Source organism: Myotis yumanensis, unplaced genomic scaffold (genome assembly GCF_028538775.1).
Source record: "Myotis yumanensis isolate MYYU_CA2020_CCGP unplaced genomic scaffold, mMyoYum1.0.hap1 SCAF_3, whole genome shotgun sequence".
Lineage (NCBI taxonomy): Eukaryota > Metazoa > Chordata > Mammalia > Chiroptera > Vespertilionidae > Myotis > Myotis yumanensis.
The window spans coordinates 12663931-12680173 of record NW_027223754.1 but is presented as its reverse complement, the minus strand read 5'-3'; the positions used below and the strand labels follow the sequence as shown (position 1 = coordinate 12680173).

The 16243-nt window shown below is 35.4% G+C and overlaps 1 protein-coding gene across 1 annotated transcript in view; it reads left to right on the top strand.

Annotated features, from left to right (window-relative positions):
• MICU3 (mitochondrial calcium uptake family member 3) overlaps positions 1-16243 on the top strand; it is a 70356-nt gene that overhangs the window by 23230 nt on the left and 30883 nt on the right. Inside the window, exons 2-6 of the mRNA XM_070408295.1 lie at positions 894-1043; positions 4875-4906; positions 10144-10222; positions 13037-13084; positions 15569-15651. Of these exons, the coding sequence (XP_070264396.1) occupies positions 894-1043; positions 4875-4906; positions 10144-10222; positions 13037-13084; positions 15569-15651 (392 nt within the window). The remainder of the gene's footprint in view (positions 1-893; positions 1044-4874; positions 4907-10143; positions 10223-13036; positions 13085-15568; positions 15652-16243) is intronic.

Here is a 16243-nt window from a genome sequence, read left to right as displayed (position 1 = left end):
CCTATATAAAGAGTGCATAGTAGGCATTCTACCTTTAGAATAGTGATTTTCAATCTATGTGCTGCAAGAATTTTTAAAACATGCAATATCTGACCTCTTTTCCCTTAGATTGTCACATGAAAAAAATGATGACAGCTCAACAATAGCCATCTGGTGTGAATGAATCAAAATTATACCTATTTTTTTGTCAGATTGGCAAAAAATATATTTTTTGGTGTGCCACAGATTTTAGTTACTAGTTTATGTGTACCATGAGATGAAAAAGGTTGAAAATCTCTGCTCTAGAGAAACTACTAGCTCAGAAATTTAATGTTCTTACGACTAAGACTGAAGAAAAAAATACACGTCCTTCAAAGTTCCAGTTTAAAATCTTCAGGCCGTTAATAACATTCATTGTAGAATCTTTGAAGTTTTAATTCATTGTACTCATGTGGACAGTCTATAATAATAAAAGGGTAATATGCTAATTAAACCAGACATCATTCTGGACGTCCTTCCTGACAAAGCCAGGGCTGCAGGGAAGCCAGCCCAGGTCCTGGGTGCCTGTGGGCAGCCCGAGAAGGGAAGCCAGCCCAGGCCCAGGGGTCCGCAGGCGGCCGAGTAGGGAAGCCAGCCCAGTCCTGGCTGCCTGCGCGGCCAGAGGAGGGAAGCCTGGTCTTGGGTGCTGGAGGGAAGCCGGTGCCAGCAGCCCAGGGAAGGAAGGCCTACTCTTGCACAAATTTTCATGCATTGGGCCTCTATTTAATTTATAAAATGATTCAGTTCTTCAGAAGACAATATTTTCAAATTTTCATTTACTCTGTTAATTCACTTTTAGCACAATTAAAAGCATTTACAGTCTAAAAGGAGATGTTATTTCACATAGTTGAAATTTTTTTACTTTCTTTAGGTAGCAATTGGCAGAACAGACATTGAAGACTTAGACCTCTATGCTACATCTCGGGAAAGGCGGTTTCGTTTGTTTGCCTCTATAGAATGTGAAGGGCAGTTATTCATGACTCCATATGATTTTATTTTGGCTGTTACAACAGATGAGCCCAAACGTAAGTATATTTTTTAAAATCCTTAATAATTTTATAAGATTTTTTTATCTCTAGTGTGGAGCAGTATAAGTTTTTCAGAACAACTAACCAAGTAATGTATTTCAGAAGACATTATGCTATACAGTGTTACCAGACTAATAGTTCTTACAAACTCCTATTGGTATCTCTTCTCTTTTCAGAATTTTTCAGTTGTTCCCTCTTTCTCAGTACATTAAGCTTAAACATCACCTTCACTCTCGATATTCTTTATAACTTCATATTCTTTAAACTTATATTCTGCCTAGTCAATTTTTACATTCAGCCTAAACAGAGTAATTCAGAGGACTGGCTTTGAAGTTAGACCTGGGAAAGAATTCTGCCTATATCTTTTATATTTGTCATGGCCCCTGCAGTATAAGTATAGGCTGATTGTTTTTCACCTTTCCACGTGCTGGGCAGTGGCTCTCAAACTTTCTGGCAATATATACATTTTTGCAGACTTCTTTAATATCTGACTTAATAAAGGATAGTTGGATTCTCATATTTGCTTTTGTATTCAGTATGTTGCAGTATGTTGTTTTTCATGAAGTATGTGAGCAAAATCTGCCTCACAGATATAAAAGTAGCAAAAGTATATTGAAATTAGACAGACTGGTGTTTAAACTTTGGCATTCATTTAGTAGCTTAGAGAACTTGGTTAACGTATTCAGTCTTTTGTTTCCTCATTTAAAAAGCTAAAAATAAAAACAGCCTTGTGAGGTTTTTTGAGGATTGAATATATCAGTTGTACTTAGTGTAATACCTGACACACAATAATCCTATATAATAAAAGCGTAATATGCAAATCGACCGAAAGGTGGAACAACCGGTCGGCAGGTGCAGGGCCAGCAAGCAGGCAGCACCAGGCCAGCCAAGGCACGTGCAAGTGGGCAGAGGGAGGGGCCGGCGATGGGGGGGGGGGGGGTCAGTGACCACTGGTGGCAGAGGGGTGATTGGGGGGGACGGGATCGGTCACTCACTGACTGGTGCCGTCCCCTGATCGGCCCGCTGGTCACCTCCCACAGAGGGAGGCCAGACTGCAGCTTAGGCCCGCTCTCCAAGGGGAGTGGGCCTAAGCCATCAGTCGGACATCCCCTGAGGGCTCCCAGACTGTGAGAGGGTGCAGGCTGTGCTGAGGGATACCCCCCCCCCCATTGCACGAATTTTCATGCACCGGGCCTCTAGTTGCTTAATAAATGTTAGTAGATATTATCATTATCGCTTGAATTTGTAACCATGATTTAAACACTTTTTTAAAATATATTTTACTGATTTTTTACAGAGAGGAAGGGAGAGGGATAGAGAGCTAGAATCATCGATGAGAGAGAAACATTGATCAGCTGCTTCCCACACACCTCCTCCTGGGGATGTGCCCGCAACCAAGGCACATGCCCTTGACCAGAATTGAACCTGGGACCTTTCAGTCCGCAAGCCAACGCTCTATCTACTGAGCCAAACTGGTTAGGCTAAACATTTTTTTCTATATAATTTTATGGTGATATCAATAGGAAAAAAAAGGTATCCTGTGTAAACATTTGCTCAATAATTATAGTACAAAGTAAATATCAATTGAGATATACATCTGATTGTTGTTGATTATAACTTTGTGTTTGAAATTGAGAAAATTTCTTATTTTACCTACTTAAATGGAACCTAAAAGGTGAATGTCCCTTCTAGAACTAAAATAAGTAATTATTTATTCTCATATAGCTTCAAATATTATTTTAATTTTAGTTTTAAAAGATGTATTATTAAAAAATTAGACATACATAAAAATATTAATAATACAATGAATATCAACCTATAGCTTTAAGAAATAAAATATATCCAATAGAATTGAAGTCCCTTTTCATCCAAGTTATATTTATATATGTAGTAACTTCATATTAAATAAGGAGTTTAGAAAATCAGAAAATCCTTTGAAGAACAACCTTAATAGCTCTTCAGTCTTTATAAGAAAAAGCTAATAATATTGGACATGGTGACATATCCGGCAGAATGAATATGTCTTTTGTGAATAATTTACCCTGGAGATCTCATAAACTCTACAAAACTCAAGAGTGTTTCTAACTTCCTCTTTTGATAAATAGCTTCTGAACATTACATCAGAGCATGTGCATGTACTCTTGTGCCATTTATTTTTCTTCTTGTTTTATTGCTATATTTCAAAAGCAACAGAGTATTATTTACATTGTTCTGCTTATGAAAAGGAGGATGTCTTTAAAAGTGAATGTATATAGTATCATAATTAAGGTTAACTGCTGAATCCAACTTTATAGGCCTATGATTTTAATCACTTGATTACATGTTTGTATAAACTATCTTGGGTAAAGAAAGGATATTGTTTCTACATAGAGAAGAAATCTATCTGCCTAGAAATCAGATTGCTAAATTTTAGAACATACTTCCTTTGTATCTTAAGATGATGTATTGACTAAGAAAAAGAAAGTTATATAGCAAAAAAAAAACCTTTCTTATAATCTTGAATTTGATATATTGTTTACATTAACTATGGTTAATTATATAGAAATAACAACATTGCCATGTAGGGATATTATTGGTTGTCATTATTGTAATGTAGTTAGGATACTTAATATTTACCAATTCCTAATTAAGCTGTTTAATAGGACTTAATTCCATATAAACATGAAGTTAGTCATTAGATATTCACAGTGTTCAAATCTGAGCAAAGGAAACAGCAATATGACTCACATTTATTTCAGTATTATAAGATTCATAGTTTTTGATATCTTCAGGAGTGTGAAGAGGAATCAGAAAAAGAAAGTGATCACTGGTATTTTATTCAACTACTAGAGGCCCAGTGCACGAGTTTGTGCACCAGTGGGGTCCCTCAGCCTGGCCTGCGGGATTGGTCCGAAACTGGTTCTCCAACATCCCCCAAGGGGTCCTGGATTGTGAGAGGGCACAGGCCAGGCTGAGGGACCCCACTGGTGCATGCTCGGGGCTGGGGAGGGACATGGGAGGTTGGCCAGCCAGGGAGGGAATGTGGAGGGCTCCAGGGCATGTCTGGCCCATCTCGCTCAGTCCCTATCAGCCGGACCCCAGCAGCAAGCTAACCTACTGGTCAGAGCATCTGCCCCTGGTGGTCAGTGCACATCATAGCAACTGGTCAAACCAGTCAACTATCTCCCCCCTGCTGGTTAGTGCACATCATAGTGAGCAGTTGAGCAGCCTTAGCATATCATTAGCATATTACAGTTTGATTGGTTGAACAGCCGACCGGACGACTGGACACTTAGCATATTAGGCTTTTATTATATAGGATAATATTTTTAGCGGAGAAGAATGGAAAACAGGATGAGACTCCCTACCTCACATTACTTGCTCTCTCCTTCATCTCTTTTACCTTTGTCCCTATCCTTCCCATTCACCCTAGAGAGACCTGACCTTTTAATTATAATCAGCTATAGTAACATATTAGAGAGCATGGGTAATGCCTTAAAATTATAGTTTATGTAAATATTTTATATTCTACTATGAATATTTAATACCATTATTTGTGTTTTTAAGACCATAGGATGTTTAACATGAAGTTAACTTATTTTATAAATCTAGAAATCCCCAAAGTTAGATAATAATTATGGAAAATGTGTTTCCTATTCAAATTATTTATTATAGTTTATAGTACATGAAACAAAAACATACCATAAATAAAATACCTTGGATCCAAATCTTGAGAAACATTGCCTTTTAGATATAAAGCTTGGTGTTAGGAGTTATGGTTGTTGATAGTTACTGAATTTAGATCTATATGACATTATTATCTAATTCTTATATATTTGTTTATTATAGTTGCTAAAACATGGAAGTCACTTTCCAAACCGGTAAGTTAAAGCTCTTGGTATACATACACATTCATTCATTCAATATCTCTCTCTCTCTCTCTCTCTCTCTCTCTCTCTCTCTCGTCTCTCACACATACACACACACACACACACACACACACACAATTTGGTATATATATTTTCTAGAAATTAAATCACATTCAGGAACCATTTGAAGATGTGGATCAGTGGTAACTCTCATGTGTGAATGTAAGTTGGTATACCCACTATGGAAAAACAGTTTGGCAGTATCTACTAAAACTAAAGATCCACATATTCTATACCTAGCAGTTCTACTCCTGGGCTTAAGTTCTACAACTGTGCATGCATATATACCTAGTAAGCTTACACTTGAATATGCCCTATGATCCAGTAGTTTCACACCAGTGTCTTTATCCAGAAAAACTTTCATATATGCAGGACAGATTGATAGGAATGGCCATAGATTGTTCATGTTGGCCAAAAAGACTGTGATACAATATCAACAGTAGAATTGACAAGTGAGTTTTGATATAGTCATACAGTGAATACTATATTAACAGTGAAAACAAATGAACTATAGCAATGCTTTTACTAGCTGAATCTCAGAAACCATGACAAAGTAAGCAATTCAAAAATACATAAAGTATAATTCCATTTATATAAATTTCAAAACTGGGGAAATGAAACCATACTGTAAAGGATACATTCATAGGTGGGAAAATACCTACTTGAGGAATGATAAACATAAAATTAAAGACAGTATTTATCTCTGGGAGAGACAGAAGGAATATTATAAGTGAGGGATGCAGAGAGGCTACTATGAAATTTTAGAGACATTTTCTGTAAAGTTAGATATAATGCAAATATTTGTCCTATCACAACTACTACTTACTGGCTACAGGTGTAAGCTAATGCAGTGCATTACTTTGCTAGGGCTGCCATAACAAATACCACAGTCTGGGTGGCTTAAACAACAGAAATTTGTTTTCTCATAGTTCAGGAGGTTGGAAGTTTAAGATCAGGACGTTGGGAGGCTTGTTTTCTCTTGAGGCCTCTCTCCTTGGCTTGTAGATGGCCATCTCCCTCTGCCGTCTTCACATCTTTCCTCCTTGTGTGCCTGTGCTAATCCCTGCTTATTAGGGGACCAGTCACATTGCATTAGAGCCCGCCGTAATGACCTCATTTAATCATGTTTACTCCTCTTTAAAGGTTCGTCTCCAAACACGGTCATATTCTGAAGTGCTGACAGTTATGACTTGAGATGTGAATCTGAGGTAGACACAACTTAGCCTATAACTTATAGTATGACCAAAAAAAAAAGACTCTAAGGATTGGAACTGTAGCAAACAATATTATTGAGAGAAACATATAAAAATACATAGATTTCAAATTTATTCATATTTAATACAAGTTTAATAAGGTTGCTGCTGCATGTAACATTCTTGAACCAAAGTGAATAAAATATTTCTGCACCAGCAATAGTAATTTGAAACTGTATTATCAAATAAGATACATTTTACCATAGCAAGAAAAACTATTAGATACTTAGTGTACCTAACAGAGGTACAGATGTGTGTGTGTGTGGGGGGGGTGAGATTAGTTAGTAAGTTTATATAGGTTTCACGTGTACGTTTCTATGATACATGATCTGTATATTGCATTGTGTGCCCACCACCCAAAGTCAGATCAACTTTCGTCACCATATACTTGTCCCCTTTACCCTTTTCTACTCCCTATACCCCCTTCCCTCTGGTAACCATCATACTGTTGTCTGTGTCTATGAGTTTAAGTTTTATATCCCACATATGAGTGAAATCATATGGTTCTTAGCTTCTTCTGACTAACTGACTTTGCTTAGCATAATTTTCTCAAGATCTATGCATGTTGTTGCAAATGGCAGTATTTCATCTTTTCTTATGTCTGAGTTATATTCCATTATGTGTATGTACCACATCTTTATCCAATCCTCTATTGAAGGACACTTGGGTTGTTTCCATGTCTTGGCCACCGTGAATAATGCTGCAGTGAGCATGGGGGTGCATATATCTTTACAAATAAAAGTTTTCAAAAATTTTAGGGTAGATACTCAGAAGAGGGATTGCTGGGTCATATGGTAATAACTCTGTTCTTAATTTTTCGAGGAACCTCCATACTGTTTTCCATAGCGGCTATACCAGTTTACATTCCCACCACCAGTGAATGAGGGTTCCTTTTCTCCACAACCTTTCAACACTTGCTATTACTTGTCTTGTTGATAATAGCCATTCTAACAGGTGTGAGGTGGTATTCCATTGTAGTTTTGATTTGCATTTTCCTAATAGCTGGTGAAGTTGAGCATATTTTCATTTATCTGTTGGCCATTTATATGTCTTCTTAGGAGAAGTCTTTGTTCAGGTCCTCTGCCCATTTTTAAATTGGATTGTTTGTTTTTATTTTGTTGAGTTGTTTATATATTTTAGGTATTAAACCCTTGTCATGGCTGTTGTTTGCAGATATCATCTCCTATTTGGATGGTTGGCTTTTTGCTTTGTTGTCACTTTCTTTTGCTCTACAGAAGCTTTTTAGTTTGATATAGTCCCATTCATTTACTTTTGCCTTTACTAATTTTCATGTAATGTATGTATATTAACTGTATAATAAGACAAAATTATACTCATTTAAGAAAATTATATGAATCCTTTAAAAGGCAACTATAATTCTAGGTAACTGAGTTCAATCCATCAAGTATTTATTTTGCACCTGTTTGCAATGCTGCAATATAACTCTGACACTAACTGCCGGAGTTATTGTCAGACTCGACAGGTTTAAGGACCCAGCCCCAATGACTGCCTTCATTTCAGATGCCAGCTGCCAGTTCAGGGTTCCCAGGCCACCCATACTTCTGACCAATTGGCTACAAATCCATGCAGTTCCCACAACTCACCTCAATTTCAGTAATTTGCTAGTCTGCCTCATTAGGACTATGGCATCTTCTACACTTAAAATTACAGTTTATAATTATTATAAGGGACACAAGTAAGGACCAGCCAAATGATGATCACATAGGGCAAGGTATGGGAGGGCTTCAAACCCAGAACTTCTGTGCTCTCTCCCCATAGTCTCAGGTATGTCACCCTCATGTCACATCAGTGTATTCATCAAACTGAAAGCTACACTGAGCTTGGGAGTTTCATTGTATAAGTATGATTGATTGGATCATTGGCCACATGATTAAACTGTCTCCAGTCCCTCTCCCTTCCCCTCAGAGGTTGGCTAGCTCAAAGCCCCAACGCTCTAATCACATGGTGGTTCTTTCTGGTGATCAGCATCTTAGCCTAAACTCAGGTGTGACGCATGGATATAGAGTCTCCCTCCCAGGAATCTGGGACAAAGGCATCAACTTCTTTATTATACAACACTACTACATATAAGAGACTAAGATAGGTACCAGAGAGGGGAGAGAGATTCCCAGCCTGAACGGAAAATAGATTTTAATAAAATTTAACAGTGTTTAAATTTAACAGAAGACAAAGAAATGAGTGTGTCCTTTGGATGATCTATATCAGAAGAAATTAAATTATTACTAAAATAACTGCTTAAAGTCAGTCAGGATCTGCCAGTCATTTACTAGTTGTGTGACCTCGGGTGAGTTACATGTGTTTTTTAAGACTCAGTAAAATATACAAAATGAGGATTGTCTTTTAAAATTAAATGAGATATTGTAATAGCCCCATTGAGGGCATTCAGTGAAAGGTAGCTATGCTTTTGTGGTCTTAAACGCTGGCCAAATACATGGAAACAGTTAAAATGAAAGAGAAGTTAATATATAGTAGATATGATAAAAATTAAGTGTAGAAAATGCATTTAAAATGTTTTTAAATCTCTTGCTCTAACAAAAATATTTTAGTGTTGTGTAAACAGTAAATACCCCAGCTTTTCATCATTATTCATACCTGAATTTTTACCTCTCTGCCATTGCTACCCATTACCTGCAGTGCAGAGACCACACCATGAAGGAAAGGAAAGCCAGGATTCACAGGCGGACTTCAGAGAGTCCCTAAAGCCCCTAAAAATACCTCTCCTGTCTTTGGCATCCAGGGATTTCCTATTTGCATGCTAACTCCACTTTGTAATGAAAAAGATGATTTCTAAGTGTCACAGAACGTTTTCAGGTAAAATTACATCAGGAAAGGTTTGTTTAAAGTGCTTCTAAACTCAAATATGCATAAAAGTCTCCTGGGCATCGTGTTGAAAACACAGATTCTGGTTCAGCAGGCCTGAGAGGGAACTGAGAGTCTACATCTCTAACAACCTCCCCCCCCACCCCCCCCCCCGTAATGCTTGGGCTATTGGACTTTGAGGAGCAAGAATCAGACCTAGAAATAGAAGTGGTTTCTAGTGTTTTCTTCAGTGTGTTATTTAGCAGACTAATTTTTAAATTTCAAATTATTTCAAGTTATCTCTACAAATCCTTTAATAATTTTTCTTCACATTTAACCAAACTATATTTTCACTTAGTTGTTTTCAACACAGTATATAAATACATTCAAAATTGTTTTAGTATATAAAGAGTGAATCAAATGTTTAAATTTTCCAAAATAGTTTTCTCCCCACCAGCTGTGATAGTTTGATTTAAAAAAACAAAACAAAACAAAAAACAACAACAGTTGAAGTCTGTGTTCTTTAATGACTAAGGTAAAATTAGAAAAAAATTGAAAGTGTATACAATAACTGAATGTCCTTGTCCCCTAACTTCATCTAATGTCATAATCCTTTGAGTCACTATTAAAATATTCTTCATTCCTTCCTGATATAACCCTTTGTCCATTTACTTCTACCACAAAGCCCCCTAAATACAAGAGGCCTACAGAGAACTGTGAAGCCAGGGGATCACCTCTGACCTTAATTAGGAAGTCTACCTTTTTCAATGGCTCCATGAAAATGTACTTTTCTAACTGGCTCCACAATTTACTCACTGTTTTATCTTAATTTGATTACCATATATACATTAATCTAATTATTAAATTTATTTGCAATTTTTGGTATCTCTAATTGAGCTACCAATTGTAGCATCTTTATCATTTATTTTATATTTAAACTCTGGGCAAATGTTGGCTTTTGTGGTTGAATGAACTATGGGTAGAGAATGGGATAAATATAGCCATGTCTCAGATCTTCTAAGTGAAGAATTCTTTTTACATCGGCATTTAGATATTTTTTATCTTGTTTAGAATTAATTTACCTATTAATCAGCCTTATGATACCTTATGTCATAGGAATTAAATCAAATGCTCTCAGAAACACCACCAGTTTGGAAAGGATCATCAAAGCTATTTCGAAACCTTAAAGAAAGAGGTAAGTTAACTTTAGTATTTATGTATTTGAATATTGACACAATATTGACACTTATACTGTATATATACAGATTTTTCTCATACTTAAAATAATTTTACAGCTATGTGTACATTGAGAAAAAACTGAAGAGAAAAACATAGAAATATAATAATGGTTATTTCTGGGTAGTGGGATTAAGGGTGGTTTTAATTTTACTTTATATATATATTACTAGAGGCCCGGTGCACAAAAATTTGTGCACTGGTGGGGGGGAGGGGAGGGTGTCCCTCAGCCCAACCAGTGCCCTCTCACAGTCTGGGACCCCTCGGGAGATAACCACCTCCTGGCTTAGGCCCGCTCCTCATGTGGCAGATGGCAGGCCCGAACCTGGGGTTGGGGCGGGCGGCGGATGGTGCAGCCCCACCCCGCCTGCCTGTAGTATGCAAATTTTTTTTAAAATATATTTTATTGATTTTTTACAGAGAGGAAAGGAGAGGGACAGAGAGTTAGAAAGATCAATGAGAGAGAAACATCGATCAGCTGCCTCCTGCACACTCCCTACTGGGGATGTGCCTGCAACCAAGGTACATGCCCTTGACCGGAATCGAACCTGGGACCCTTGAGTCCGCAGGCCGACGCTCTATCCACTGAGCCAAAACGGTTCAGCTGTAGTATGCAAATTTAACGGCCATTTTTGTTGGGTTAATTTGCATACTCTTCTTATTGGCTCGTGGGCATAGCAAAGGTACGGTCAATTAGCATCTTTGTCTTTTATTAGTGTAGATTATATTTTCTAAATTTTTACAACAAAATCAACTTTCACAGGTTTAAAAAAACATTTTTAACCATATTGAAAAGTGTAGGCTATATTTACCCATAGAAAGCATTTTTCAAAAATACTGATTTTTAAATGTCTGTTACTTCCAGGGAATTATAGATTTTCTTAAGTTTAATTAATATGAAAAAAATTATTGAATCTGTGGTTGGCCACTCAATTTTAACATGTTTCTTTAAAAACAACACTTACCACAAAATTCACTTATTTCAACTTACTCTGTTACCCATATCTGTGTATCTAACTTAACTCACTAATTCATACATACAGTCAAAATGTATAGTTTTTATTGCAATTTTTGCAATGTAATTTTTGTACATATTTATGCAAAAACTAATCAAATCTTTAAGATTAATTTAGTCTTAAAAATAATGTTTTTTTGAAATATTCTTAACAATGAGAGTATATAATATAAAAATATTAAAGAAATTACATAAAATTACCTTTTTCTTTTTCATCATTTTTAACCAATACTGTTTGGAAAATGTATTTACTCTAGTATGAAGACAAATAGTTTAAAGGGATAGTTATAATCCATATATTTTGTCTAGTAGAATTAGAAATTCAAACTGCTTCTACCTGGTTCTCATGGAATCTGAAAGGAGAATCACTGTACCTTTTATTTTAGGCCTTTCATAAGGTAGGATTTTTACCTCTTCGAAAAATCTGGGCCAAGGTATCTTTAAAGCTCTTAGAAATTTTTTCCTGGAAGTTGTCTTAAAGATTGCTGTTCAGATCTTAGGGTGGGATGATAAGGTCAGGAAAAGTATTCGACCAGATCAATTTGAACAACAGTCAGTAAGATGGGACTGTGGAGACAGAGAGCCCGTTTCCTGATCCCATTTCCTTTTTTCCCTCCTGCATTTATTCTTTCTTTTTCACTTTTCGTTTTTTTGAGGGATTCCTATGGAATCTAGGTATTGTATCTTTATATACATTGACCATTCCAGAATCTTTCTCCCATAGCATTCATGGCAATCAACCAGAACTATGTCTATAGGTCACAATATTCTAGTATAAACAAAAGAGGGGAATGCTTTCAGGGCCTCCTGGCTCAGTCCCTTCATGTCTTCTGACAAACTGCCTGACAGTGACTCCTCTTCTCTTTGTTCTATGACAAAGAGGGTAGCTTCAGAGAACACCAGGTAAAATGGAGGTTTAAAGTTCACAGTCTGATTGTGTAAGGCTTTTTTATACTCTTTAACCAAACATCAGGACTATCTGATATCTGGTTAAGTGTTATTGGCTTATTCCCGACTTTTTCTCAGGATCTACTTAGAAAGTAAATTAATGCATTAATTCTAGTTTGGGGTATTATAGTCTAAAAGAAAGAATTTGAGTAACAGGATGTATATTTTTATTTACCCCACACTAACTCCTTTTAAAGTTTGTAATTCTGGGATTACAGAGAACTCATGCTTCAGTATACAGAAAGCATAAGCCATTTAATTAAAATATAAACTTCTTAGATTACATTTAATAGAAGCATTAAGTTTACAAATGATAATGACTTCTGTCAGCAAAAGGATAACTATAGAGTTTTGTTTTTTGAATGTATTACAGAAATCAAAATTCTAAGCAAGAATTGTTTTATAAACTGCTACTAAGAATTAAGCACTTTACAATGTTAACCATTTCCAACCTTTTTGTTTTATGTTTGATTCATACACTGAAAACTAGCCATAACTTTAAAAGTTGCAGCGTAAGTAAATATTATAATAATTATTTTTGTTGCCAATATATCTGGAAGCATTATGGTAATTTTATATGGGTTTCTTTAGAGACATGAAACAATGAAAGTAAAATTAATTTTGCTGCTTTTTTGGGCTGTGATTTAATAATAATAGTTTAGTCTCATTTAAAACAATGTTTAGCATCTTCTTTAAAACTGTAAGTTCTTTATTAATATTACTTATTGCTATATAAGAATATTTTGCTTGATAAATATGAAGAAAACATAATATTTTTATAGAGCATAACTGGTACTGTTTTTCTTCTAGGTGTGATTTCTTACACAGAATATCTTTTTCTCTTGTGTATTTTAACAAGTAAGTGTACTCATTAAATTTATTTCTGGATGGAATTTTTTAAAATTAGAATTTGTAGGAAACAAATCTTCCTTAGATTCTCTTAGATTCTCTTAAAATACTTTAAGTATGTCTATGCTGTTTTGCAAAATTCATGTCAAAATAGCCACGGAAAATGCTAAGCATGGTATATATCAAGGGTCAAAATCATAAATATTGTCATGGCTTATAATATATTAGTAAAATGCTCATAACTTGTAAACTAATATCCTATATCAATCCCTGTGTTTTAATCTACATGGAAGCCTAAAGGTAGGACATGTAATGATTTGTAAATTTCCTGCTACACTCATTTGAATCACATTTTCTGCAAGACTAGTGTGAAAGAATATCTATCAGAATGTACATCATACATCCTAAAACAGCTTCATTTTTTTCTTCCTCTTATGTGCAGCAATTTTTTATGAAATATATGAAGGGTCTACTAAGGTTTTCAGTTAAATTTCATTGCATTTAATGGTGGAACTATACTCCAGCCACCTGACCTTTCTATTCCTTTATTCCCATCTCAGGAATTTGTACTTTCTGCTCCCTCTATCCTCAGTGCTTTCCTTCAAGATCCTCATGATAATAAACATTATTTAGGTTTCCTTTGGAATGTGAAGACTTGGAGAATTCTTACTTGACCATCCTTTCTAAAATTCCTTGTATTTCTAAAATAGCTCCCTCTCTCATCTCTTCCTTTTTATCCCTTTACAGTGTTTTATTTTCTTCATAGCACTTAAATTATTTGAAAGTACTTGTTTATTGGTTTACATATTCTTGTCTGTCTTGCTACACTTGAATGCAAGGTCCATGATGGTAAAGATTTTATCTTTTTTGTCCATTTCTGTATTAAGAACAGTGTTCAACACGTGGTAGCCTTTTAAATCATAGTTGGTGAATGAATGAAGACAGGCATGAATGAAAGAATATTGGTGGTGGAATTTCCCATTGTGGGGATTTGTGGAGATATATGGAAACAAGAACTCTCGTGATTTGAGTTCAGTCAATAATGAATGCTACCATGAAAATTACAGGAGGGGTGCCAAAGAGTATTTCAAAGACTTGTTAAAAAGTTATCTTGTTATCTAGAATAAATTCTGCAGATGCAAAGTTTGAAGTTAATATGTACCTAAACCAGTAGAGAAAAACTAAAACAGAACTAGTTAAGAAAGCCATGTGTTGAGATGGGACAAGATAGGGCTTAAGGGTGTTGGAAAAAACACATATGGTGGGTTTTGCTTACTATGGGAAGATAAAGACCTTTGGGTGCTGTAAATCTTTTGCAATTCAGGACCCCTCTTAGAAACTTAGGAGTTTGAATTTTAAAATTATGGATATTGTTTAGGTTAGAACCAAGAAAACTGTGAAAAGAGGTCTAGCAGGAGGTAGGTTAGATCACCTATTACCTATCCATAGTTTTCTCCTCTTTACTTTTCATTATTTTAACTTTATTTTCCCTTCCAAATGCTTGTAAGGATTTCCTTTCTACATATATTTTTATGATCTTTTTAAAGCTTAAAACTTGGTTATCAGAGATGGTGTAGCTTTTTATTTCTTTCTCAAGTGGATACTAATGAAAGTGTAAGTTTAGATTCCCAAAATACGTGCAAGAAATGAAGTTGCATAAAAGATGGCTTCTGTTTCCTTTATTTTCAGAGATAGCTATTACCAGTTAAGAAAGTAGGTCTCTGTACTTCTCCTTTGCTAGATTCAAAATTTCACAACAGCTAGTGGCAAGTGTAGCTGTGGGAGGTCCCTTTTTAAACTTTTTGCCAATCATCTCAAAAGAGTAGGTCAAATGTTTTGAAAAATGCATGTACACTGAGCTCTTTCAACGACATCTTCAAGTTTTCTTGTGTCCACGTTTTCTTGTTTATGCTTTAGAAGTGAAAGAGAAAAAGGATTGAACCTCATTGTAGGGTTCATAAAATTAAAGCAGTTCATAGTGTGTGAAAGCCTGTCTTTTTCAGAAAATTAATTATTCTTTGTATTTTGGGGACAATTGAGAATTAATTAAGTAAGCCTCTTATTTTATATTTCTGTTTTTGAAGTTTAAACTCTAAAAGTTTCAACCCAAATATGCAATCTCTCATGCTTGACTTTTATTTTCATAGGTCATTTCCATTATAATTTCCCCTAGAATTTGGATTACTTTATTGTGTCATATTTATTTTTGGAAGGAAGATAGTGACATTTTACTATCAGTGCCATGCAGCCAGTATCACACAATATTTTTAAAGTATATTATCAATTCTGTTACTAAATATGCTAATATATGAAGCAGAAATGTGTGTATTTATATACAGCTTTTATTATATTTAATAGCAACATGTTGCTTTAATTTATTGCTTAAAGAAGTTATTTCTGTACTGAATATAAATAACTGTTTACAACTAATATGGACTATGTACTTTAAAGCCATTTCCCATTTCAAAAATACTCTTCTGTCTTTTCTGGCAGAGCCTCATGCAGGTTTTAGAATAGCTTTCAACATGTTTGACACTGATGGCAACGAGATGGTGGACAGAAAGGAGTTTTTGGTGGTACGTATATTATTTGCTGAATTTTTATCAATGATTAAATATTAATTCCTTATATTTTTATGTTTTGCATTATTTGAAATAACATTGTAGAAGCAAGAGTGAAAATTTTATGCTTTCATGTATATTCTCATATTCTTTGAGTAATTTTTACATTGTAAAAATAAATTATATTCCATGTATAAAGATGCTTACAGTTGTTTACACATTTTCTGGAAGTTTGAAATAAACATTTTCTTTTGAGTGGTTGCCCAGTGAGTGATCAGTCCCCAACTTATCGGCCACCCAGTCACAATTCTGCCGGAGGAACTTCCTTCTCATTACAGGATTTACAATCGTTGTTCTTCCTGTTCTCTTTCATTCACTTCTGCCTTGCATTCCAGTCTTGTCCCCATTTTCCTGTTCTGTTCTCCTGTCTTTGACCAAAGGCTGATCTAAAGAGGAAGGAGAAAGATTGCTTTTTGGATATTTGTCCTTTGATCTTTCTCACCTGACTAGTCCTGTGTTGTTGCTGGCCTAGCAACATCATTTCATCACCCCCATGCTGCTTCCAAAATTTTTCAATTTCTTTTTACCCATGTATTTCTTCTCCTAC